Genomic DNA, 27062 nt, shown 5'->3' on the forward strand with positions numbered 1-27062 from the left:
CCCGTCCCGCTGGAGACACTCAGGGTTCAGTGTCTTGCTCAGGGACACGATGGTAGTTATTGGGGTTCGAACCCGGGACTTCTGTATTACCCACTAGGCCACTATTACCCTATTAACAACAAAAACATGTATTTCTTATATAGTCCAAAATAACATACACTATGTCTCAATGACAAGTCCTACAGTTGACACCCAACACACTTGACCCTTCTGCACACAAGGAAATACTCCACACACAAAAAGAAAGGAAGAAACGTTGGGAAGGAGCGATACAGATAGGGACGTCCTTCCAGGGTAGAGTGAGCCTGCAAATGGTGTCAGTGCAGGGTTGGTCATGGTTTGTCCAATAAGAGAAAAAGGCCTACAGTTGTAGATGAGACGTGTCATGGTGTACAATACATATTACTCACCTTACGTACCACGCACAGTGCACACTGATCGGAGCATTGTATTAGAGTATTGTATGTGTTATCCAGACAGTGGGCATTTTTTTTTTCTTTATTGACAGCATTACGACCACTTTGAATCAGGGAACATGGAAGAAGTGTCAGGACCTGGTGACAGTGGCTTGTCACCCTGCTCCGCTGCAGACGTTGTTCAGGATTGCTTTGAAGTGTCCTCTTGGCCTCCAAACTGGGGCCGGAGGGTTCAGAGGTTTTGTGGAGTCCATGTAGCCCTCGCAGTCGATTTGTGCGCATAGAGCGGCACCACGATAAAGATTGAGTGGATTTTACAAAAAATACAGAATAAATATCACTGCTTATTTACGTTATTAAAATAAACCACATCCCAGTGTAAAGAAGGCAAGAAAATGAGACCTAATTAAAAAAACAGCACAGGTTAACAATCAATGTTGTTCTTTATTTTCAGACTATAGAATAAATCCCAACCTTACAACGACACCGACACAAAGAGCAACAAACAGAACATGTAAAATTACCTGAGGCCAATATACGGGATTGAAGAGGTCAATTTTGATGTTCCTTGCCTTTTTAAAAAAAATTATACACCATCACATTCAAAATACTATTGTTTTTTTTTTTAAACATAGAAAAATATTCATATAATAACAGCTGTACTTTTCGTAAGATGAAACAAGTCTTCAGTGACACATGGTGACGTACATGAGTATTTGTATTGAAACATATTGCTATGTATCCCAAGGATTTATACATTTAGTATTGTCCATTGTGATAATCACATTTAAATGTCGTTTGTTAAGGATAAAACTTGAAAAATGTGTAGCTTATGATATGACGTCTCCATCCTTCTTAAAGTGAACCTACTGCAAAGCTCTTCGTATTGCACTGGAGTACTGATTACTAAGCAAGACCTCATAGCTAAATAAGGTTGTGTAATTAATATTTACACTCATTAAGGCAGCATTAAGCAATTACGCTCAAGATTTGTTCTAAAAAAAAAAAAAAAAAAAAATCTGACCAGCGGCCAGTAATCTAAATACAGATTCTTTTATATGCACATTTCTTTCATTCCGAGGGTGTTCGAAGTCCTGCTTGTCAGGGATGGTCAAAAGTGTCTTTTGGCACAGCAGCCCTGGCCATTTGGTCCATAATGAAGGTGATGCAAGGCATATTTAGTGGTCAGCCTCTATAAATGTCACATCTCTTAGATGCTATAAAACGGGGACCGGTGCTGCGGAAAAAAAAAAGAAGAAGAAGACAGCTTGAATGCAAACGGGCCGTAATATTCCGTAATTTGGTGTTACTACTCGGATGGTCACAGGAAATGCTTACGTCATTGTGGAGACATCGATAGATGTCGACAGCAATGAACGTTAGTGTACTGCGAGGTGTGATTGTATTTTCGTTGCTTACTTTCAATGGGCCGCTCGCAGATGAACCCGATGCGGTCAGTGCAGAAGAAGTCGTTCCAGCTGGCTTCGTGGATCAGCCCAGCACAGTCCTCCCCTTCCTCGTGGCCGTGGCTCCAGTTGTCGGGCTGCCCCGGCTTCCACTTCCTGCAACGACACCGACGCACGGACGGGCCGAGTCACTTCGCTGCCGCGACGCGCCGATGCAGAACCTGCAAGTGCTGCGGTGACTCACGTGAAGGCCGGAAGGGTGCCGTCCACCCACTTCCAGACGTTCTCCTCCTCGCTGTCTGTCAGGCCGAGCCAGAAGTAGCCCCTTCCTGCAATTAGCTTTCTGATCCATTGCTAAAGCGAGGAAACAATGACAGAACAAACAGGCACGCGTTCAGATGTACACGCTGGCTGGAGTAACACCGCACATCACCACATTCGCCTGACCAGGAGTTTCCACACTGGCCTGCACCCGCGGCATGAGCATATTACAACATTAGTGGGTAACACACTCGCCTATGAACCAGAAGACCCAGGTTCAAACCCCACTTACTACCATTGTGTCCCTGAGCAAGACACTTAACCCTGAGTGTCTCCAGGGGGGGACTGTCCCTGTAACTACTGATTGTAAGTCGCTCTGGATAAGGGCGTCTGGTAAATGCCATAAAATGTAAATATAAATGCATTGCAAGATATCAATCGATAGAGATTTGATACGATTCATGGTTTTAACTTGACAATATTAACATAAGCTATAAAAAAAATGAAACCAGCCAAAACTGCTGTAAATAATATACATTTCTAGTAACTGCATGTGGGTTTACCTGTTCTGCACTGTCATTAATTATTAGCATGGAAGAGGTTCTGTTGCTGCAGTATTCCTTTGTCTCTTCAAAGCTCAGCCTCTCTCCTCCGGACGACAGGTAGTAGCATTTGTCTCTGAAGCTCCTCCACCGTGGTGGGCAACCTGACAAAAATGCACGAACGCACGATCGTAATTAAACTACGGCTGGAAGGAAAAACCTTCACAATCAGGACAGATCCCAGAAAGCATTTCACTGCACATCATACAACGTATGACTGTGTATGTGACAAATAAAATTCTAATTTGGGATTCGGACCTGGCAAGAGGAAACAGCTGGGCTGTTGTTTCCAATGACACACACAAGGGGGAGATACAGAGCAGAGTGTCACCTGAGTGTCACTTAATGTGGATCGATGTTGCCCCCGCATTCCGCACCATGGTTTGGATTAACGCTTGATTCCGGCTGCCCACCATCAGTCGTGTTTAATCACAATTTTGAATGAACCAATCTGAACACAAGAGCCCGCGAGTCTGGGTCTAGAATCCATATTTTATTTGAACAAATCAGGAGACACAAGACAAAATGACCATTTATAATTATTAATCAGACCATGATATAAGGCAGTGGTTCCAGGGTGGTGGTGGCCTAGTGGGTAGCACACTCGCCTACGAACCAGAAGACCCGGGTTCAAACCCCACTTACTACCATCGTGTCCCTGAGCAAGGCACTTAACCCCGAGTGTCTCCAGGGGGGACTGTCCCTGTAACTACTGATTGTAAGTCGCTCTGGATAAGGGCGTCTGGTAAATGCCGTAAATCTAAATGTAAAATGGTTCCCAGAGTGGAGGGCTGAGCTGAGCATGCAGGAATTACCAAATATTGTGTGATTTTAATTATTTAGATGCACTTGAGTTCTTCCTGAGTTCTTTGAGACCTTTGCCTCTGCTAAATACATGAAGTCAAAGCCTTCGAAGTGTTCAACACCCAAACGTACCTGGTACTGTTGTGGGTTCCACAGGCCTGAGCTGACGGTGTTCCAGAGGAGGGCTAATCACCAGGCCAGGAAGCCCTGGTGGGCCGGGTGGTCCTGGAGGACCAATGGGACCGACTGGTCCACGCTGGCCTTCAGCTCCCTCTGGACCGACTGAACCCCTGAGGCCTTGAGGCCCTTGTGGCCCTTGAGGTCCAGGCAGTCCTTCTCGCCCAGGCATACCAGCAACACCTGGGTCACCCTTCTCTCCGGGAGGGCCAGCACGACCTCCTGACCCTCTGGAACCCTTTGACCCAGGAATTCCCTTGGACCCCATTGACCCTTTAGCCCCAGGTGTTCCAGGTAGACCAGGCACCCCTCGATCTCCTTTAGATCCTTGGAAGCCTGGAAACCCCCTTTCCCCAGTCTCCCCTTTTTGGCCTGCCTTTCCCACTGGCCCCTGTGGACCCTTTTCACCAGGAGGTCCTCTTGGTCCTGGAGGGCCTAGAAGACATAACAATTTTATTTTTCAAGCTTTTTAGATTGAATGAGAATGAGTTGAGCTGACAGGAATGCTGCTCATTGTTCACCTTGTAGAATTGTAAAGTTTCTGATGAGCTGCGAGTGTTTGGTGTCGACCAGCTTCATCTCCTCCATGACCATGGAGAGGCTGGTGACCTCCCTATCAAGCCTGGCAGTGAGCACGGTCTGCTGGGCTCGGAGCTCAGCACTGTCTGCCCGGGCTTCCACCAGGCTGCTGTTCATCCCTGAGAGAAGGTCTGAGTGCCGCGTCACCATCTCCGTGCAGGACCGGAGACTGTTCAGGTCACTGCTGATGGCCCCCAGCATCTGCGTGGCAAAGCTGACATTCCCCGTGACCCGGTCCATGTTGCCTTCGTAGCGGTCTAGCCTGTCCTCCAGCGCATCAAACTTGGCGGAGGTGGTGTTGTCGTGGTCGCGCCGGTGGTCCAGGAGCTCACGCAGGGTCTGCTCGTGGCCGTCGGCTACGACGGAGGTGTTCTGGGCCAGCTCTGTCAGGCCGCTCACCTGCGAGCTCATGTCCTCCAACGTCTCGCGGTTGGACCGCGCTACATCGGAGTTGTTGGCCGCCAGCACCTGCAGGTTCTGCACCTTCTCCCTCAGCCAGTCGGTGTCGGCTTTGGTCTGCCGGGCGGTCTGCTGCAGGCCCTGGTAGTCGTTCTTCAGCTTCTGCACCGCCTGGCTGGCGTCCTCCACAGACCGCTGCAGGGCGCTGATGAGGTTCCTCTGCTGGTTCTGGCTGAGGTTGAGCGCGCTGACCGTCAGGGTGGCTCGGCCCTGCTCCGCGGCCTGCGTCTGGAGCTGCGACTGCAGCCTCTCCGTGTCCGACTTGAGCCCGCCGATCAGGCCGCTGTAGAGGGACAGCGTGCTGTTCACGCTGCGGATGGTGTCGGCGTTGCTGTCCAGCAGGCTGCGCAGGGAGACGTGGCCGTTCTGCATGTCCTCGCCCACTTCCCGCAGCTCGTCCAGGACCGCCTGGTTGCTGCTGGCCTTCAGGGCAATGTCGTCCAGCTGCTTCTGCAGCAGCTGAATGTCTGACTTGAAGGACTGAAGTTCACTGGTGGCATTTTCCGATTTCTCACCCGTCTGGTCATCTAAGAAAGAAGAACTTTGTTTAAATGCACGCGTCCACCATTTACATTTACATTTACAGCATTTATCAGACGCTCTTATCCAGAGCGACTTACAATCAGTAGTTACAGGGACAGTCCCCCTGGAGCAACTTAGGGTTAAGTGTCTTGCTCAGGGACACAATGGTATTAAGTGGGGTTTGAACCTGTGACTCTGTAGTCTTCTGGTTCATAGGCAAGTGTGTTACCCACTAGGCTACTACCACCCCACCATGCACAGCCATCGGCTGTAGTATCCATGTGTAAAGGGCTCACCAAGCTTCTTCAGGTCTGTCTCCACTGCCATAATCTTCCCGCCATAGTTCTCCATGCCCACTGTCACATTATCCATCCTCTGGACCACTGTGGAGGAGAGAGTGTTAGTGTAGTTCCTGCCCACAGATCTCCCGGAATCAGGTGCTATTCTGGACTGAGAGTTGACTTTACAACAAAATCTGCAGATAACACTTTCACACACTCACACACACACACACACACACTCCTAGAGGAAATGAACGACCCTTCATTTCCTCTGGAATGTGGTGAAGAACCTCGGGGCTGGCTGAACGTCTCAGTGTCTCAGTGCTGAGCAGACTGTGCTGGTTCCTGCCAGTCTCTCTGGCACCACTCAAGCTGTCTTAACATTCTTCTGTTGTCGCTGAAGTCGGTTTATAAACCCCGACAGAGAGGGACGGCACGGAAAAAACAACGGAATGGTCATGAATCGTTAGATTGACTATCGAGCACAAAAGTGTCTACAAACTCATTTACATTTACAGCATTTATCAGACAGCCTTGTCCAGAGCGACTTACAATCAGTAGTTACAGGGACAGTCCCCCCCTGGAGACACTCAGGATTAAGTGTCTTGCTCAGGGACACAGTGGTAGTAAGTGGGGTTTGAACCTGGGTCTTCTGGTTCATAGGCGAGTGTGTGTCCAAGGTGCCGGTGTAACGTCCTGGATGACTTTGCCCTGTCACTATTCCTCTCATTCCTTAACAATGCATGTTGGGCCATCCTGTCCCGCTCAGCATCTTGGCCAAACGAGTCGGAGAATGCCGGAGGACTCAGTTAATGGGCTCTCTGCTCATTCATGCCTCAACGGCGTGTTATTTAATGAACTGTTTTGATAGCTATGAAACAACAGAGAGACGAAACTGACAAACAAACGCGCACAGAGCGCAGAACAAACTGTTTCCATCATCGAACGAGCTTGAGTAACTAAACACAGGACAACAGCATGTTCAGAGGACAAACACCAGGCTGCAGATCCTAGGAAGTGGACAAGCAACCGTTGCCAGTTCGAATACAGAGCCGCCGAGCAAAGCACTGTCCCCACACACTGCTCCCCAGGCCCCTGTCATGGCTGCCCACCGCTCACCAAGGGGCCGGGTTAAATGTGGAAGACACGTTTCACTGTGTGCACTGGGACTTGTGCAGTGATCGCTTAATCACTTACCGACCTGTCTGTCTAATGATCAATTGATCCGTCTGTCTATCTGTCTCCACAGGATTCAAACAACAAGTGCAATGCAACAACATGCACAACCCACTGCAGCACGGACTGCCTGAATTAGGGTGGTAGTAGCCTAGTGGGTAACATGCTTGCCTATGAACCAGAAGACCCAGGTTCAAACCCCACTTACTACCATTATGTCCCTGAGCAAGACACTTTATTTATTTTAATGTGTTCAAAATTTAGTTTTGACCATCTCTCTAATGAAAACAATCTAAAACACATAGGGAAATCCTTTTATTAATTATTATTATCGGTTATGACATAATCAGAATCAGAATCGTGCTTATTGGTCAAATATGTGGGTGAACACATACAAGGAATTTGATTCCGGTCAATGGTGTCTCTCAAGCACAACAGTATAAAAACAACGACAATATACAATATAAACTATCATCATAACCCAGAAATTCAAGGTTATGTTTCAAGTTCACCATGCTCACTATATTGAATAGTGCATCAGGCTTAATAAAAATATTCATACAATGCAAATATTTGGTGCAATAGTTTTGTCTGAATGCTTGTAGAGTTTACAGAATTTTATTGTGGAAGTTGGTTTTAGTGAGTGAGACTAGTTTTCTGTGTCCCGTGCATCACATGGCAAGTTTTGCAAATGCTTGTATAACTTTATACTGAAGTACCCAGCAATAAGGCACGACAAGTACTACATGCATGTCACACTTGTTCATAGCTCATGTGTGTGTGTGTGTGTGTGTGTATATATATATATATATACATATATATATATATGTGTGTGTGTGTGTATATATATATATACATATATATATATGTGTGTGTGTGTGTGTGTGTGACAAGCCGTTAATTGCTTTATACAATTTAAATACCTTCATTGCTCACTCATTGCTCATTGTTTTTACTGTAATGAAAAACTCATGCAAACACATACGTAACACTAGTTTACAGCATGATGTGGCTGTAACCCTCTTCCAGCCACATGATTGGTTTGGTGCTATTTCTTAAAAAGTGCTGCTAATTATCAATAATGCCTCGGTCCTAAAACCATTAACAGTACACGAGGCCCATACCACGGACTGCCCCCAATATTCTACTGCGAAGAGGAATGTGAGCGCGCACGCGACAAGCAATCACGCTAAAAAGCCAGATTACACAAAGTGTTCTGGACACGGGCCCCATTTGTCATTCACCCCGCGGTTCCCGGGACAACAAATTACTGCCAAGTCATAAAGCCCTAACTGGAGGGCCGGGAAGGGGGCCGGTGGTACGCACGCATCTGGTAGAAATTAAGAGCCCCTTCAGAATCCAGTGGAAACACATGAGCTGGATCCACGTCAAGGCCACGATGCGGGCCGAGAAGCCCTGACGTACGCCGCGGTGTAAATCCCAAACATGTCAAGAGTACGTGCTCCGCTTTTACACACTTTTCGCCTTCTTTCAAAGTCACCGGGGCAGCCATTAAGGTCGAAATAAACAGGGCCGTTAAAACTCCTTTATGACGCGGAAAATGAAATACTTCATCTGAATGCTTGCAATCGTTTGTAAGCCCACATATGGATTTTTCTGTTCCTGTTTCTATGCTGGTAGAAGGTCTGTCCTGTCTCAAAATCCCATAAACCCCAGAGGGGGAGTGCATTCGGTCACGTGGTGCACATTCGGTCACGTATCACCTGGACAGAGAATAAACAGACAGCGACCAACCCCGGCAGGGTACATTCCTCAAACCCCGCTTGTACTTTTGACACTCAGAGACCAAGGAAGAGGAGAAGGAGGAAGAGTGGGGGGTGACATGTGGACATCTAATGGCTCTTCCTTACCTTTGTAACCGAGCACAGAGACGGCAATGGTGAGCAGGGCACACAGCACGTACAGCAGGGCAATGGCCGCTCTCAGGGCCCAGTCGTTCTTGCATTTAGTGCACTCACTTCCTTCCTGAATGCCTGTAAGATATGGAATAGTGAAACGATTATTTAGCATCAGTTTAAACTAAGTCTTGGACTAAAACCACTAAACCTGAACACTTTGGGTTGTAGAAATGACTTTATTTCCAGGGCAAGCTATGGCATACGCAATTACAAATCTGGTGGAAAAGAGTTGGTAGCACATTTGTGTATTTTAGATTCAAGAATTTACTTGCATTTTCTCATTCCCAATAGATCAAAAATATATTTTTTTTCATTTCGATTAATTTCATTGCAGCGTTAACAGTACCTCTCAGCACCTTTTAAATGTTATTTAAAATGATAATATTTTAAATGCAAACTCTAGCCTAAACCTGCAGTTTTTCATTCATGGGAAAGGTGAGGACAGCTAATGTTAGACAAATAAATTAAAATTTTACCTATTTGTATCAGTAGACAAGACCCGTGTTTCTCAGGGTGAATCCCACAAAATCTGCAGTTTAACGCATATTTTTGCGTTATTCTCAAACCTACTGGATAATCTTTGCAAAAATGACCAAAAAATCCTTAATTGTGATGCCCGGAGGTCATCGGGCCGTCACAGCCGGTGCCGAGGCACCTAATTACAGAGTCCTGACCTGTCTCATCTGAAGCCAATGAATCATGATAACTCGGTGTCCTTTCCATTCGGTGTTGCGAAATTACATTTACATTTACGGCATTTATCAGATGCCCTTATCCAGTGCGCCTTACAATCAGTAGTTACAGGGACAGTCCTCCCCTGGAGACACGATGGTAGTAAGTGGGGTTTGAACCTGGGTCTTCTGGTTCACAGGCAAGTGTGTTACCCACTAGGCTACTACCACCCTGGTAGTAGCACACATTAATGTGGATATCTGTGAATGCTTCCCTTATGTTTGTTTTCTGTCCTTTGACACACGCCTGCGGGTTAGTTTAGTTTGTAATAAATGCTTCCTTTACATTTACATTTACATTTACGGCATTTGGCAGACATCCTTATCCAGAGCGACTTACAACGTGCATTCAAGTTACCATCAATGAAGAGATCAATTCCGGTTCACTAGGACCCCAACTATGAATACAATCTTTTTATTCACTCTGTTGTAGATTCTGTACACAAGTTCGACAACAAGAAAATTACAATTTAATCTAAATATTCTCTAAAGAGGAAGGTCTTAAGCTGTCGTTTGAAGGTGCTCAGTGACTGAGCTGCTCTGACCTCGAGGGGAAGTTCATTCCACCACCGAGGGGCCAAGACGGAGAAGAGTCTAGATGAGCGTCTTCCTTTTACCTTCAGAGATGGAGGGACCAGGCGAGCAGTACTGGAGGCTCGGAGTATACGAGGTGCAGTGCGAGGTGTAATAAGGGCTGTGAGGTAGGATGGTGCTGCTCCATGTTTGGCTTTGTAGGCCAGCATCAGTATTTTGAACCTGATGCGTGCAGCTACTGGGAGCCAGTGGAGGGAACGTAGCAGAGGGGTGGTGTGGGAGAATTTGGGAAGGTTGAAGATCAGTCATGCTGCTGCATTTTGTATGAGTTGTCGTCGTTGTCTCGGTCGTGACATTAATGCAAAGTCACAACTGTTCTACAACACCTGGTGACAGTATTTCCAAGACAACACTACTAACAATTTTGCACCATTTTCATCAATAACGGCCAGAACGAAGAAGAGAAACAAGTCTCATTTAGCTATGGTGCCCAGACGTGCCCGAAAAATTGCATCCGGCCAGGACCATCAAAACATATCCACAGTAAATCACCAACATCAGAAGGCCGTTTGAATACAAGAAGAGTAATTTTGATGCAGATCATATGTGTGTGGTGGTGGCTGCTCATGTTAAAGCGATTCAAATAACTAACTGTGCTTTGCCGACATTCGCAGATTGGGTACGCTGATGGGCAATTCACGCAATACATCTGCCTGCCTGTCAATTGTGTTCATATCTCACTCTTTCAGTGTTTACCAAGGGCAAAAATCGCTAAATTGATTGCAAAATTTGAGAAAACAGCGCAAAAAAAAAAAAAAAAATCATGAACCCCTGGGAGGACTGCGTAAAAGGGCAACAACTAGTCATAAATGGCATACCAGCGTATTTAAATAATTTTTTGGCAAGGCCAGGCACACTACCAGAAGAAAACCAGGCAAAAAAAACAAAACAAGGGAAATTCTCCATACTAAGGAATGTCTCTCTCTTCTGAGAGCTGATATTCCCCGCTGCAGAGAAGATTCGCTCCGGTGGCGTAGACGTTGCATGGAATTCACCGTAAAGACATTGGCAGGTTTGGCAGTTCGGGAAAACACCCTTCAGTTTCCTCCCACCTTGTTTGAGGGTCTTCCTTTTTGGAAATTCTTTGTAGAAGCCCAAACTCCATGGTGCGAATAGCGCGTGCTGCGTTCGGTCTGAATCCAGCTTCGCTCCATTTAGAAATACATCTAGCGACAATTATCAACAATCAAGTTTGTCAGTGTCACATCCCTAAGTCTAGGGGTACGAACCGCTGTTACCCACACTTTTATTTACAGTGGGCCACTACGTACAATACCACAACGGACTCAGCACAGCTAACCAACGTAAGAACGGCCTAGAGGAAGGGGTGGTCCAGAGGGGATAACTAGAACCCACGCTAGAGTTAACAAAAAGGGCCACGTAAACACACACAGGCTAACAAAAAAGGGGTCTGGGGACCTCCTGAAGGAGTAAGGGCCTGACAGACCCCGAGGACCTGACAAACACTGTCTGAAGTCCCTTTATATGGGTGATTGTGACCAATAGTCAGATTTTAGGTGGAGCTGGTAGTCTTAAACTCCTCCCACGAAGTCAACCTTAAAGAGACAGGACACAAAAACATAGCCAGCCACACAGAACATGTGGGAGCGTACGTCCAGGGATGTAACAGTCCACCACGGTTTTTATTATTGGTTTTTCAGAACAAATCAGGTTTGTGTGACAGCGAGATAAGCTGCTTCACAGTCTGACTGTGACGAACATCCCCCAATTTTTATTTGTCCTGATTTTAATCCCGGATTAAAATCAGAACACCTATGTATCTAACACATTAATTCACCTTTCAGCATGATATAATGCCATAACCATATATTTTTGTACGTTACCATATAAATCATATTTGAAAGAAAGGAAGTCACTAGAAAATAAATAAGTGAAGAGGAACTTGGAAGAAGAATCTAACAAGACCCCCCCAGCTCTAAGCAAAGACGCACCCCACGGCTCTCTGGGAAATTCACTTAAGGGTCTGGTAAATAAACCCCAGACAGGACCCCGGTATCTCCACCAGAAAAGAGACAAGACGTTCCCCAGCTGGGCTGACATCCTTCCTCCCGCCTAATTTCATCAGGGCCACGGGCCTTTCATCACCAGATGGCCACACTGGCAGTCGTGGCATCCAGGTCGGGCCCAAACGAAAGCCACAGGAGACGTGGCCGGGGCTCGGGGGGGGGGCTCTGTCAGGGGGGTCAGAAGGGTAGAGCCCCTTTCCTGGAAGCGAACATCTGTATAAACACTGCGGCCCAGCCGGCTCCCTCTCGATCGCGTCCCACCCCCGCGTGGCCCTGCCTCTGTCACCCTGTGTGGCGGGTGGCCTGTGACAAGACACCCCCCCAATGGCACCTTATCTATGCGCTGCTTAAAGCTGAGCTGTGCAAGGGGGTGTGTTGCATTCTCGAGGCTGGCGAGGGGAGGGCTAGAGTTGCATCACTTTTCGACCCAGTAGAGTTCCCCCTTGTCATTTTCGTCATTTGGTTTCGTCAGCTTGGTTGCGAAACAAAACCGAAAAAATTCTTCTTTGTTCCATCCGCCATTAAAAAACCTCGTCCCCGTTCCTGCCACGCTCAGCGAAACCCGAGCCCCCAACGCCGCCGCACATAAACACACTGACCCACATTCTGCACGCTCAGGAAATAAAACACACACACACACACACGTGGGGCGGCATATGGCCGCGGCGCCGCCTTTCGCAGCGTCGAGCGCGTGGAATGCGGCCGGCGTGTCCCGGCCTACTGGTGCCGGGCCAGGAAGTTCCCTGTGAGCGCATAAACAGGCAGGCGCACCCCCCCCGCAAGAAGCCGGACCCCCGTCACTTAACTCGTAAATGGAAACCTGGAGGTGAGGGGTGTGTGCGTGTGTTTTTCGTGGTCCTCGACCGCGGGGGAGGGGCCGAGAGGTTCGTAAAAACAGCTGTGATTCATTTGGACACAGGAAGTCAGTTCTGAAAATTCCTGCTTCTCTCTGTTTCTCTCTCTCTTTATATATATATATATATATATATAGCTTTCTTTCCTCTCCTCTATGTACCTGGAATAAGACAAACTTGCACACACAACTGCACGAACTGGAATGTTCCATGGCAACGGAAAGGGAAGCCCGTTCGGAACGCTTTGCCGTGCATCCATTAACGCCAAAGAGTCCAAAATAGAGAAGGAAAGAAGTCGGCGAATTTCCTCCTGTTTACAACTCTGCAGAAATCGGTTGCAGAGGCGCGTGGAGGTCTCAGACGGAACGACGCCGTAAAAATGTTAATTGCGCTGGCAGCCCCAGACGCCGTGCGATTCTGTGCTAATACCTTCAGCAGAACGAAACGGACAAACGCACAAAAACAAATGAAAGGAGGCATAAGGTTTTGCTTCGCGCTTCTTTTTCCGAGGGAAGCAGCGAGGCCGAATTTCCACACGTGCCGTTCCAATGAAAACAAGCACATGTCAAGACGACCCGGCCAGCGCGAACGCGGCCGATGACGCCGTTCACAGCGCGCCTTCGATCCAGCTGCAGTCCCCTGTACTGCAGATATTAGCTCCAGATCGAGTTCCAGTCACTCGTGTCTTGCTCGGGGACATCATTGTGGCAGTGGTGGCCTAGCGGTTAAGGAAGTGGCCCCGTAATCAGAGGGTGCCATTGAGGTGCCACTGAGCAAAGCACCGTCCCCACACACTGCTCCCCGGGCGCCTGTCATGGCTGCACACTGCTCACCAAGGGTGATGGGTTAAATGCAGAGGACAAATTTCACTGTGTGCACCGTGCTGTGCTGCTGTGTATCACAATGACAATCACTTCACTTTCACGCATTTGCTCACCATTGCCCAGTAAACTGGAACAGGATGAGCAGAACGTAGCTGCACCTTCATGTCATAAGGAAATAAGACGATAAGATCTAATTAATGGTCTATTCATCAGTTCGCTAATTCATCAGGACTACTGAGGCCATTTTGACGCTTTTGTACAGTGGCCCCGAAGGGTCAAGACAATGCAAATGTTAAAGCACGAACGCAAGAGCCACAACAGAAGGCTCATCACTGTGTTTAAGTGCTGACGATAGAAAACACTGCATTCATATATCAAATATTACGTGCAAAATATCATATTTGACATATGAATGCTGTCTCCGTAACTTTCGGGGTGCGTAACTTCCATTGTGGCTTTTGCGTTGTGTTGACCCTTCTGGCTCACCGTATTTTTACGACTCGTTTTTTTTATGTAAATCCCCAGGTCTTTGTTAAGACCGTGTTAGGCCTGCATGATTTGGGGAATCTGTTTTAGGCAAATCAATTTGGGGACCTGTACTATGCAAATCTAACCTGATTTTTAAATATCAGCAAAATATCATGTCCATGCTGGACCATCACCAATCAGAAGCAGGAGGACGTTGCTCAGTAACAGCAGACCTTCTCTGCCCTCGCAGCCAAAACACAAAAGGGGCGTGCACCTTGCCAAACTACCCATGTTACACGGCTAACAGGAAAACAGTCCCAAAAGCAGGGCAGGACCCCCTCAACGTCATGCCTGCGAGCCTTGCACAAAGCCCAGCCAGGCACAATAGCATGCAAAGCTGCCATTTTTTTCAACTTGCTAACAGGTTTATGACACTTTAACTGGGCACAGCCCCCCAGGCCATATGGTACCTATTAAATGCAGCAAAGAATGGGGTGAAGCAAAAAAAACAAATCAAAGCAGGAACGAGAACACAAGATACATCACTTACTATGCCAGGCATCCAAGAACAAACATCTAAAATGTCAGCTCGTTTTTACTGCTCGGATTCTGGCGGAGCGGTGCTTAATGGACTTTGGTGGATCTGGCCTCGCCGCAGAAAAACAACAGCAGTCACGCTGCTGGCAGACGGGGAATGAATCACAGCGGAGCAGCTCATTCACGTACGCCGCGCCGGAGCTGGAAGGTTCCGAGTGCATTTTCACCCACAGACACGACACTGGACGTCCTCTGGATCGCGGACGATCTCCGCAGGTGGATCTCCAGACGTGCGCTCTCATCATCATGGTAGAAGTGAGCTATGTGGCGGACGCACTAATGCAAACCAGGTCCTGCCAAACCCCCATCGCATAGACGCATACATGACATCATCTGACAGAGGGATATAAAAGCCTCTCGTGAGTTCAGGCAGAGGGAGCCAGGCCGTTGCCATGGTTACCACCACATGTGCGGCCTGTTTAGGCTCTGGCCATTTCACGGTGTGAGGCGACGTCCCAAAGTTCCGGTCCGCACCATGTGTGTCAAAATTCATTTATAAATATTTAATGTGTTAAAACCAATAACGTGATTTTGTTAACTTCCTGTGTGGGGTCTATGACCCAGATGCAAAATTCATCCTAGCCAGGGACAACCCATACATAAAGACAGACAGTCTGCAAGTGGAAATCAGACACAACCAGGGAACCACCCCAATCAGCCTCTAGGCACTGTTTTTTAAACGAAATTTGCACCAAAATTTTACTTACTATCAGTCCACAGTGTTGTATTTAAAAAAAGACCAGATCATCTCCCCATCACTCCTTGTCTAAGCCTCTTTCACACACTTGTCTCTGTCATAGGTTCAAATATGCATTATAGCAAGTTTTAGTCTAAAGAATCGACCACGATTAATCATGATTAATTCATTGCTAGGCCTCCAGCTCTGATGGCTGCATGGTGTGAGATCACCATCTGGATGGACGTCTGGGTCTTCGGCATGCATCTGCGCTGCATTATCTTGAGACAGACAACGGCAAACGTAGCGTTTATCTCAATCCAGACAGAAAGGACGGAGCAGATGAGTGAGTGAGTAAGTGAGTGAGTGCGCGTGTCACACGAACAAAAGCAGCTCCATTGCGGCTGCCGCAGTGAGGAGATCTTCCCTCAGCCCCGTCACTTCCAATCTGAAGTGCAGGCTAAACTGGAAGTAGAATAAGAGAACCTTAAAAGCCATTCTCCATGCAGGACGTAGAGTTGCGTGGACCAACGGCACAAACTGGACACAAACTTGCATTCAGTGCCGAACTCCCACTGCACAACGGCAAATAAACGCATGTAAAGATGATACGAGTACGTCAGAGGTCACCGTCAGGTCAAGCACACTCGCATTGTGTAGAGTTCAGAGAGATAGCGGACTCTTAACCGGAGGTTTGTGGGTTCAAATCCAGAACCGCCAAGGTGCCACTAAGGTACACGCCCCCCCACAATCAATTTCACTTTCTCAAACATCCATTTCACCAACAGTATTTATGTCCACGGCCTGCTGTATGTTATATATCTGCCAGAAACTGTGAATAATCTTATTATGGCCAAACATTATACTCCACTTATACTTCAATGAACTCAATGACTCAAGGCGTCAGGACACGTTGGCCTTAAAAGCACCTCAGCCGACTCTCCGTGGGGCGCCGACTTACCCCAATCCCCCTTCCGTTCTCCGGCCAGCTTGGCATTCTCCGTTCTCGTGCACCTTGCAAGGCCATGCGGCTCCGACCCTCCCTCGGCTCTCCTGGGAATCGGGAGCTGGCAGGTACGGGTGAGATTATTTCCAGGAAACCTGGCCCACATGCCTATCCGAGGCCACAAAAGCCCTGTTCTAGAAAGGCGCTCGTAATCCCACACTCATTACTCCAAACTACCCGGGCCAGCGTCCATCTGGGCCTGTTCTTCCGGAACATTCTTTACTTCTAGAGCGCCGAGCTGATACAAAGACCCCAAGCCTTTTGACCAAAGTCTAACGGGACCAGTTCTAATTTCCTCCGAGATAGAGAACATATTAAGAGGTAAAAAAAAACACGCCTGGTTCAAATCATGTGGTCATAATCTTTTATGAGCCAAACGAGAATGTGTTCTTTAGGGGCTAGTAATAATAATAAAAAAGCATTCGGTGATCCAGCAAAGACCATTTCCTTTCTATTACAAAAAAAAAACCCCACAGTTTCCCAATCTTAATGACCCGAGTTTGGGACAGTTTGGCCTGATATGGAACAACTCCATGCAAATTTACGACAACGAGGTCACACCATAATTTGCTATTCACTATTATTCTATAGAGAGCTGAAGCAGCGTGACCGTCCCCAATGGACCATCCGAGTCCAGCTGCAGACGAACGTGAAGCCTCTACACTTATTTGGTCCATTTCTGACGTTCCAGGCAGAAACCGTTAATATGGTTTGACGTCCTCGAGATATCTGGCCGGCGTCTGACAGCAGGCTGGGGGGAGAGGTTAGGGGCCCGCAGGGTCCTCGGCGGTGGGTGGCCCAGCGCCGCAGCCTGGACTCTGAGTCAGCATCTGCAGGAGAAGATGGGGGCCCACCCGGACGTGGACCAGGGCAACAGCAGAACGCTCAGTGGCGCCCTCGCCGCAGACCGGTGCAGAACGTACCGTCGTCAACGGAATGAATGCGGCACAAGAACGCCGGGGGAAGGAATGTCGGGAAGATGTAAACAGTCAAGCCCCCTGGCGGGGGGGTCGGGTTTAAATTAAACAGTAAGACGGCGAAATAAATCTTCAGAACAAGGCCGCAGCCGTAGAGTCAACACGGGGGGGGGCAAATCTGACAGAGGATCTGCCCCCAGGGGTGTGAAATGTGAAAAATAATTTCCTGTCATTCTTAAATATTATATCTTTAAAATATTTCTTTTTAATAATGTTTTTTTTTTTACCTCTTCATTGTATGCAGGAATGCTGGAGATCACTCTGAGACATCATGTAGGGAGGGACACTCTTTTCTATTTTCTATCGCCGTTTGCTGTTTGTAATTTTGGAAGTAATGGAATGGGGGGGGAGTTTTTGTAACGTTCCACAATTTTAAGAAATTAAAATAATCCACAAATCACGATAATTCAAAACACTATATGTATAAAAAAAATTGCATAACATAGATTGAAATACAAAATGCACTAAATCTAGCGAACGTCCTTGCTTGCGTTGAAGTGGGCATGACTTTAAAATGGGACAAATCAGCGACGTTGTTGTCCCGTGCATCACACCATCTTGGTCCTTTTATTTGCATATATTGGTTTTGCATAAACATTATTTTACTGTATTTTAAGTGTTGCACAGGTTTGACACCAATAGTTTTGTCCGAATGCTTGTAGAGTTCGCAGAATTTTATTGTGGAAGTTTGTTTAACAAGTGAGACTAGTTTTCTGTGTCCCGTGCGTCCCATTGCTGGTTTTCAAACTGCTTGTTTGGCTTTTTTCATAATTAACAAGTACTACATACATGTCACGCTTGTTCATAGTTCTGACCACTAGCTGTGGGGATAAAGAACCTTTACCGCAGACCTGCCGATCTACACTTTTGCTCTCACTGAAATATACAACTCCAGTGGCACTTTATCACCAAAGAAACTGTGAGCAGATATGATATGGCCCACCTCTAACATCTTGAACATCCACACATACACCATCTCATCTGGCAGGATGTGTGCAATGTGAGAGCTCAGACATGGCGTTGGGGGAAGAAGAAGAATGTGTCCACCCTTAATATTGCAAGGAACAACCCCATACTGAAAGGACTGCGGATTATGCTGGAAGACTCCATCTCCTGGTTTATACAACCGGAGAAAGTGAGAAAGTTACACAATAAGGGAGAAAGAGACATTTTCTCTCTTCTGAAGTTCTGAACACATCGGTTCATTATGCAGACACACCGGCTTCCAGCTAAGGCCACCCTCATCACTCAGTCAACATTTATATTCATAAGCATTTAGAAAAGGAATAGAATATTAAGGAAATTTAAATTGAATAACTTTTTTTTTTTAACCAAATGTGGCTCAAATGTAGGCGTGGTTGACCCGCTTCATTGCGTCACAAGGGCAGAGGTCAAAGTTCAACAATATTCAACTTTGACCGCGGTGTCTGCAGAGGCTGGCGGAGCATCACTCGCCACTGGCCGCTCCGCTGATTACATGAGATGATAGGCGCTCTTCTAGCAAACTAAGTGTGTCTTTAATGTAAACATTGGGTCCTTAGGGTAGCTGTGGGAGGGGCTGGCCACTTCAATGCCCGTTGAAAATTGTTGTAATTTCCGCAAACCAGCAGATGCAAAACTGGAGCTTAAGTATCGATACCAGTGCAAAACTGATCTAAAAGTTGGGAGGGAGAAGACGGTGACCTGAACAGGAGCAGTTAGCCTCTGTCCATTTTTGTTCTTTCCTGATACTCAAACTCTGGCTTACAGTTTTCATAAATGTACTTCTACTGAAGCTACATCTCCACCACTCCACTCAACCATTTCCGTAAAACTCCGTAAAGTATCAATACCAGTACTAATTGGAATCAAAATTGACATAAAACTTTTGTATCGATTAATACCTGAGAATCGATTTATGAAAGTGAAAGTGAAGTGATTGTCACCTGTGATACACAGCAGCACAGCACATGGTGCACACAGTGAAATTTGTCCTCTGCATTTAATTGAGTAGTGGGCAGCCATGACAGGCGCCCGGGGAGCTGTGTGTGGGGACGGTGCTTTGCTCAGTGGCACCTCAAGGGCACCTTGGCGGATCGGGATTAGAACCGGCAACCTTCTGATTACGGGGCCGCTTCCTTAACCACCAGGACACCACTTGCCAACCCTTGGTACTATAGACCATTAACTTGTGTTGGATTATTTACCGTGCAAGCTCTACCCGGCCTGAGCCCGACTAAATTGCTAGAAATTGGGCACGAACCTGCCACGACCTGTTCAGGCCAAGAGTAAAAGCTTTGTGCCCTTGACCTTACACCGGCCAAAAAGCCCCACGCTTAGTGTGTTGTATGCACCTTGCACAACTGTCCAGTTTATCACCAATAACAACCTGGATACAGGCTTGAAGAAGCCATTTTGTGTTGCTCTGAGCTGTTTGAGTGCGGTCTGTGTTGGGGGAACACAGCCGCACACAGCGGGCGGGAGCAGAGCTGTTAAAACCCTCACAAAGCTGAGCAAACAGAATGCCGCTCCAAAGCACCATTTGCATTGGAGCACATCGCTTTCAATAAAACTGGCAAAAGTAGGAAACGCGGGGAAGAAAAATGTTCGGAAAGACGTTCGGAGCGGCGGCCAAAGCAAGCAAAGTGAGATGGCAGAAGCGAAGGCCCCTGGCCTGATCGCGATTGCCGGTGGGGCTCCTAAGCAGAAAAAAAAAGAACCCACACATCTTTATTCTCCTCTTTTACTTCTGCTGCGCAGGAAGCGGCGAGTTGGTTTTGGACGCGGCGCGAGCCGGCGGCCTTTCGTTAATACATCAGGCGCGGCGCTCCACCGGTGGGGCCAGAGAGAAGCGAACGCGTGTTATTGTTGAGGGGCCGCCGGGTCGTGCTGAGAGAAGTGGGCGCTGCGCACATCCATCACACCGGCGAGACACCCCATCGGGCGGGGCGGGGCAGGGCGGGGCGGCTGGGTTACACTTGGGCAGCGCCTTATGCAACCGGACCACCTACCCCTGTAACCATACCCTTCCCCCGACGCGGGTCAGACCCCGGCCTCCGAGCCGCGGCTTCTGATCAAGTGTCCAGATGTGTTTGGAGTGTGGGGGGCGTGGCGAACACGCTCCTCCGGCCCTCGGTTGCCATGGCGAAGCCCCTACAGTTTCTGCCGGAATATTCCAGAAGCCCGTTTTGTTTGGATGAAACTTTGTCGTTTTCTGGAGTCTCCACTCGGTGACTCAGACGGGGCCTTCAAGAGTCGAATTCCACCATCCCGAACCACCGGTGACCCGGGTCATCAACCCCCCCCCCCCCCCCCCCCCGATAGAGCTCAGGGCCCTGGTCTGCCGGTCTCCCGCTGGGATGCGTCTTCCCAGACACCGGCCAATCGGAGAGGCCGAGAGGCGAGGTACGAGCGCCCATTTAAACCTGACCTGAGGACACCCCGCTCCCCCCCTCCATCTGGCTCTGCTCTATATTGGAAACACGAGCATGTAATATTTCATCGGGCCCCCCCGGCCGGTGGGCAATAAGCGAGCGTCCAGTAATAAGCTGGAGTCAAATTAAAACCGCCCGCTGTTCGTCCCGACGGGCGCCGTGGGGAGCGAAAGTCCTCCACCCGCATTCCTTCTGCAGTCATGCCTCTCTACGCCGGGCCACGGTGGAGGGCGTGCGGAGTTACGCCGGCCCTGCTGCTTCTTTGCTTTTTGGTCGGGGAGAAAATGGCTTCGGTTCCAACGTTTTTTTCCAAACCCAGGACCGCCGTTCCTTCAGTAGGAAATTGGAGCGAGGGGCTCGGGCGGGAAGGGGGCGCTCTCCCCGCCCGGGACACCTTGTTTCCTCTGGCAGGGAACCCGAAGTTCTGGGGAGGCGCCACCTTCCCGGCCACTTCCCCGCGACTTGTGCTGACGCAGCGGAGTTCTGCACCGGGAGACCGGCCCTTCCCCGTCTCGCTCCCTCGTCCTCCGCCCCAGAAAACGGATCGGGCCCCTCCGACGCCGAGCGGAAAAATGGATCCGTTTCGCACCACAACGCAGAACATTCATAATTACTGCAAGATGTTCCGACACATGAACAGAATAATCGTGATCTTTACATGTTCGCACCCTACGGCCACGCAATTACAAACCGATCGTGTCAATTCAAGAACAATTTATCTTGTTCTAAAATGCTAAGTTATTGTCATAACAGAACGTATCATCTCATAGTTTACATCGGTATCGTTTCATTGGCCGTAATAACAGAAGGGTTAATCAAGTCACATTTTGAGCTTGTAAATGTCCCTCCAGAGTGGTGGAGATGTACCTTCAGGAGAAGAACATTTACGAAGACCATAAGCCTGAGTTTGAGCGTCAGGAAAGAACAAAAATGGACGGAGGCTAACTGCTCCAGTTTAGGTGGTAGTAGCCTGGCGGGTAACACACTCGCCTGTGAACCAGAAGACCCAGGTTCAAATCTCACTTACTACCATCGTGTCCCTGAGCAAGACACTTAACCCTGAGTGTCTCCAGGGGGGGACTGTCCCTGTAACTACTGGTTGTAAGTCGCTCTGGATTGTATCACAAGTGATTGTCACATGTGATACACAGTAGCACAGCACACAGTGCACACAGTGAAATTTGTCCTCTGCATTTGAGCCATGAAGCAGTGTGTGGGGACGGTGCTTTGCTCAGTGGCATCTCAGTGGCACCTTGGCAGATCGGGATTCAAACCGGCAACCTTCTGATTACGGGGCCGCTTCCTTAATCGCTAGGCCTCCGCTGCACTGTAAATGTGAATATGTAGTTCACCGTTTCCTCCCTCCCAACATCACTGGACAACGGTCCTGTCAAGGATCATATTTAAGCTTTAAAGCCCTAAATAACTTTTCCCGTCTCTATCTGAAGCAGCTCCAGGCTCCAGATGCTCCCAGGTCCTCCTCATTGTCCCACATGCCAGGCGCTCCAACTTGGACGCCTCTTCATCAGCCTCGATGTGACTGCTCCCACTTCTCCACCTCCAAATCACAACTTCGCCCCCCCCCCTTATGAAAAGTGACATATTTTTAGTAAAAGTGCAACCTGGATGCAACCTATTATTATTAAAACTATCAACGCTTTTATATCTGTGGGTGGTAGTAGCCTAGTGAGTAACACACTCACCTAAGAACCAGAAGACCCAGGTTCAAATCCAACTTACTACCATTGTGTCCCTGAGCAAGACACTTAACCCTGAGTGTCTCCAGGGGGGGACTGTCCCTGTAACTACTGGTTGTAAGTCGCTCTGTATAAGGGCATCTGGTAAATGGTGTAAATGTAAATGTATATATCTTAACCATTGGAAGGTGATCAAAAGATGTGTTCAGGTCTGGTGCTGATGTCTGGTTGCCCCTCATGTGACACTTTATGGCGGCGCTCTGACGACGAGTAAGTGACTCTCCTGCAAGTATGCAAACTTCGGCTGGAAGTTTTTTTTTTTTTTTTGCGTGGAGTCCCAGGAAAACACAGAACACCTCAAAGGCCCCAGCATCCGGTTCTGCCGGCGAGGGCGGGGGGAGAAAATCCTGGCGCCCGAACAGAACGTTGTATTGTAATGAGATGAGTCCAGACTTAAGCACAGCCATGTGGCCACTCCTCTCCTTTCACCCAGCTGCTGTGTTTTTGGGGTTTGGTGGTTAGGGCTCAGCAGAACAGAAAATAAAGCACAAGAGTACAAAAGAGCAACAGAGAGAGTCAATAATGCCCCCCCCCCCCAAAAAAAAAGCACAATGCAGCTCTCCAAGCAACGTGAATTTTCCGAGTTAAAACGAAACAACAGACCCCAACTTTCCACGGCAGCATCTGCACCCAGTGCAGCCCAGTTTTTGTGTGTATGGGGCTGTTTGTGTATTGGACGTAGGGGCATTGTGTTCGAGCTAATGCTAGGTGCTAAGTGTGGGGCTCGTTGGCTAACGTAGGTTCAAAGACGTCCTCAGGATTTACAGTACAGGCCAAAAGTCTGGACACACCTTCTCATCATGTGTTTTCTTTATTTTCATGACCATTTACGTTGGTAGATTCTCACTGAAGGCATGAAAACTATGAATGAACACATGTGGAGTTATGTACTTAACAAAAAAAGGTGAAATAAGTGAAATCATGTTTTATATTCTAGTTTCTTTGCTCTGATTACTGCTTTGCACACTCTTGGCATTCTCTCGATGAGCTTCAAGAGGTCGTCACCTGAAATGCTTCTCCAACAGTCTTGAAGGAGTTCCCAGAGGTGTTTAGCACTTGTTGGCCCCTTTGCCTTCACTCTGGGGTCAAGCTCACCCCAAACCATCTGGACTGGGTTCAGGTCCGGTGACTGTGGAGGCCAGGTCTCCACTTTTTGTTAAGTACATAACTCCACATGTGTTCATTCATAGTTTTGATGCCTTCAGTGAGAATCTACCAACGTAAATGGTCATGAAAATAAAGAAAACACACTGAATGAGAAGGTGTGTCCAAATTTTTGGCCTGTACTGTACATGTATTAAACCGGTAAAACAAGAATAAAAACACCAACTTTAATGATGTATTGATGGGCGCGGATTTAACTCATCCAGTCATTGTAAAAAAACACCATTAAAGACTGTGTTCCGTGCAACAGAAACTTCTTTTTTGTTTCACTCATTTATTTATCCCGGCCAATGCAGCTCTGCTGTTTGGGTCAGTAGTGGTCTAGCGGTTAAGGAAGTGGCCCCGTAACCAGAAGGTTGCCGGTACCGCCAAGGTGCCAGTGAGGTGCCACTGAGCAAAGCACCGTCCCCGCACTCTGCTCCTTGGGCGCCTGTCATGGCTGCCCACCACTCACCAAGGGTGATGGTTAAATGCAGAGGACACATTTCACTGTGTGCACCATGTGCTGTGCATCACAATGACAATCCCTTCACTTTACTTAAAACTTGAGTTGCTCCTGAGGACGCCAGCGCTGCCCTACTGCTTCAGCGGCACTGACGGTTCCGGGCCTGGGACAGTGGTGTATTAATCGGCCCATCCTGGTCCTCAGGTGAGCCCAAGGACGCGCCAGAAAGATGCGCACACCCTCGCCTTCCTCCCAACGACCTTAGCACACGCTCGTCTGGAAGCCTGGAGGCCAACCTGACGCGCCCCGCCCGGAGGCCCCCCGGGGTACTCACCGAACCGCTTGTAGCCAAACGACTGCACGTCCTCCTCATCTGCGAAGTCGTCTGTGGAAACGATGACCGGAGAGAGAATGTTAACTTTTCACTCGGAAACATGATTGAATTCGCGCCGGTCGAGTTTGCAGCCGGTCTCAGGAATGTGTCAAGAGACTAAACAACTTGCACAAGCGCTTCCACGCTCGGCTTCTCTCTTTTTTGGCTCCTGACCAGTCGTTCCAGGCCTTTGGGGAACAGGAGAACGGTTGAGAACATTGCTACGTTGCCAGTTCCAAAAATGTAAGAAAATTGAGGCTGGAGGCCGTCAAGAGACACAAAGGGTCACATTACGGTCTCCTTTTAGGCCTTCAGCTGCAAAACAAACAGCGTTTTCCTGGACCGTCCTCAATGGAAGCCAGCAATCTGGAAGCCATCAAAATACACGGCACAGGATGTTATTATACGGGGGTCATAATTCTCATTGTTCGCGCATGCGGTCTCTACGCTGCAGCGCCACAGAAGAGCCTGAGAAGAGCGGCCACGATGTTCCCCATCCCTCTCTGTCCCCGCACGGTTCACGCTCTGGGCCGGCCAGATGGGGGGGGGTGTCGCTGGACCCGAGTCGCAGGCCCCCATCCCAAACCCGCCGTATTCGAGAGAGCGGAGAAGCCGAGATTTCCATATTCTGCCAAGGAGAGGTTCTGGGTCTAAGGGAACTTAGAACAGGCCTTTCGAGGAGAAGACACCAGCTATTCTCATTCGGTTTCCATAGATAAGGCCTTTCCCAGGATCGGCGTCCCTGCTGCGCGTCCCCAATACGTCAAATCGCCCACCAAACTCAGAACAAACGATTGAACGGATTTCCAAGACACACGTACTGTGACATTAAAATGTCATTGAGACAATTTCACGTCACTGCCGCTTCATGTGTGTTTCCGTGGACATTTTTCTCACACTCGAAAAAAAGGATTTTAATTATGAGACTTGATTTTTAGAAAGGACTTCGGCACAGTGTAATATATTAACATCTGCCCCCTGTTTTAAATATCCCCGGTGTTCCCAGCGAGGAAAACCGTGGCCGCCAGGTGGCGCCACGTAGACCTAAAAAAACAAATGTAAAAAAAATGTGAACGAATAAAAAGTTTTCCGAATTGTGCTTCGACGCGCTTAAAAACGCGACAATGACGCACAGCGTCCCGCGCACCGACGCGACCTTTTATTTCAAAGCTCGACGGAAAGCGCCGAATTCCGCGCAGCTCCAGATGGGACCGATCGAATTCCATCTTCAGGCGCATCCTCGGGGAATTCAAGTGTCGTGTGTGTGTGTGTGTGTGTGTGTGTGTGTGTTTTAAATCACGGTGACACGAGAATCCGAGTCGCACAGAGCAGCTTTTCTCTACACGACACGACCCCGACCCGTTATTTCCTCACCCGCCCGAGAAATAAACTCCACGCCGGGGAGACGTGCGCATTTCACGCGGGTCTCCATTGTCCGCGGCGTAATCGCATCCAGATGCGCGGCGCGGCGCGGCGTTGTAACGCGTTACGAGCGCGCGTCGCTCCCACCTTTCATGGTGTCCCGGGGTGGCGATGCTCCGCTCCTGCGACTCTACTGCATGTCAGTGGCCCGCCAGCTCCGTCCCCGAAGTCCACGCCGCCTGGGACATCGGCGTCGCCTCGCCTCTCCAAACAGTGCAAAGTTTTCAACAAAAAGCCAAGAAACTAAAAAAAAAAAGTGAATTAAATAACGAAGAAAAAAAAAGAGAGGGAGAGAGAGAGTGAGGGAGAGAGGGAGAGAGAGAGAGGGAGAGAGAGAGGAGCGCAAGACGCGTGGAAAGCTGGCGGAACTCCGGAGCGCAGCGCAGCGCGGCGCGGAAGGTGAGAGGAAGTGGCGAGTCCGCGGGGTGCCTGCGCGCCACACCACGTGTTTTCGGGGTTCGGACACCTTCCCCACATTCATCCACTTCGGTTTCCGTCGTGGGGGGGGGGGGGGGGACCCCACGGTGACGGTACAGGTGCAGTGTTGGGGTGTCACTGTTCATCATACCATGAATAACTTACCATGAATAAGTTGTCAGAGATGACATCATTCAAGCTATTTTCACACTACAGAGAAGAACAGAAGTTAGAAGAACATTTAGATCATAAACGAAGTGATCAGATCCGGTTCACTAGGACCCCTAACTATGAATAAAAAACATTTTATTCACTCTGTTGTAGTTTCTATATAAGTCAGACAATAAAGTTACAAGTTCATCTAAATATTCTCTAAAGAGGAAGGTCAGTGACTGAGCTGTTCTGACCTCGAGGGGAAGTTCATTCCACCACCGAGGGGTCGAGATGGAGAAGAGTCTAGATGAGCGTCTTCCTTTTACCTTCAGAGATGGAGGGACCAGGCGAGCAGTACTGGAGGCTCGTACAGTGTGAGGTGCATTGGGAGGTATAATAAGGGCTAATATGTTTGGCTTTGCAGGCTGGCATCAGTATGGGGGGCAGCTACTAGGAGCAGTGTAAGTGAAGTGATTGTCATTGTGACACACTGAACAACACAGCACACAGTGACACGGTGAAACGTGTCCTCTGTATTTAACCATCGCCCTTGGTGAGCAGT

The 27062-nt window shown here is 48.4% G+C and overlaps 1 protein-coding gene across 1 annotated transcript; it reads right to left on the reverse strand.

Moving 5' to 3' along the window:
- Positions 1 to 840: 840 nt before the first annotated feature.
- On the reverse strand, positions 841 to 26390 carry colec12 (collectin sub-family member 12). Its single transcript, XM_028975699.1, has 10 exons — positions 26018 to 26390; positions 24470 to 24520; positions 8555 to 8677; positions 5523 to 5609; positions 4188 to 5231; positions 3622 to 4101; positions 2647 to 2789; positions 2067 to 2176; positions 1836 to 1978; positions 841 to 1653 (listed from the first exon to the last, which is right to left on the reverse strand). The coding sequence occupies exons 1-10, from the start codon at positions 26022 to 26024 to the stop codon at positions 1634 to 1636; spliced, it is 2208 nt and encodes a 735-aa protein (XP_028831532.1). The 5' UTR covers positions 26025 to 26390; the 3' UTR covers positions 841 to 1633.
- Positions 26391 to 27062: the final 672 nt, after the last annotated feature.

Source organism: Denticeps clupeoides, chromosome 4 (assembly GCF_900700375.1).
Source record: "Denticeps clupeoides chromosome 4, fDenClu1.1, whole genome shotgun sequence".
In the NCBI taxonomy this organism is placed as follows: Eukaryota; Metazoa; Chordata; class Actinopteri; order Clupeiformes; family Denticipitidae; genus Denticeps; species Denticeps clupeoides.

Excerpts from the sequence above, each read along its gene's own strand:
- colec12 (XM_028975699.1), bottom strand. Across the intron at positions 2,177-2,646 it reads TTAATGACAGTGCAGAACAG|CAATGGATCAGAAAGCTAAT; the intron begins GTAAACCCACAT and ends TCCTCGCTTTAG. Across the intron at positions 1,979-2,066 it reads GGCACCCTTCCGGCCTTCAC|GAAGTGGAAGCCGGGGCAGC; the intron begins GTGAGTCACCGC and ends GTGTCGTTGCAG.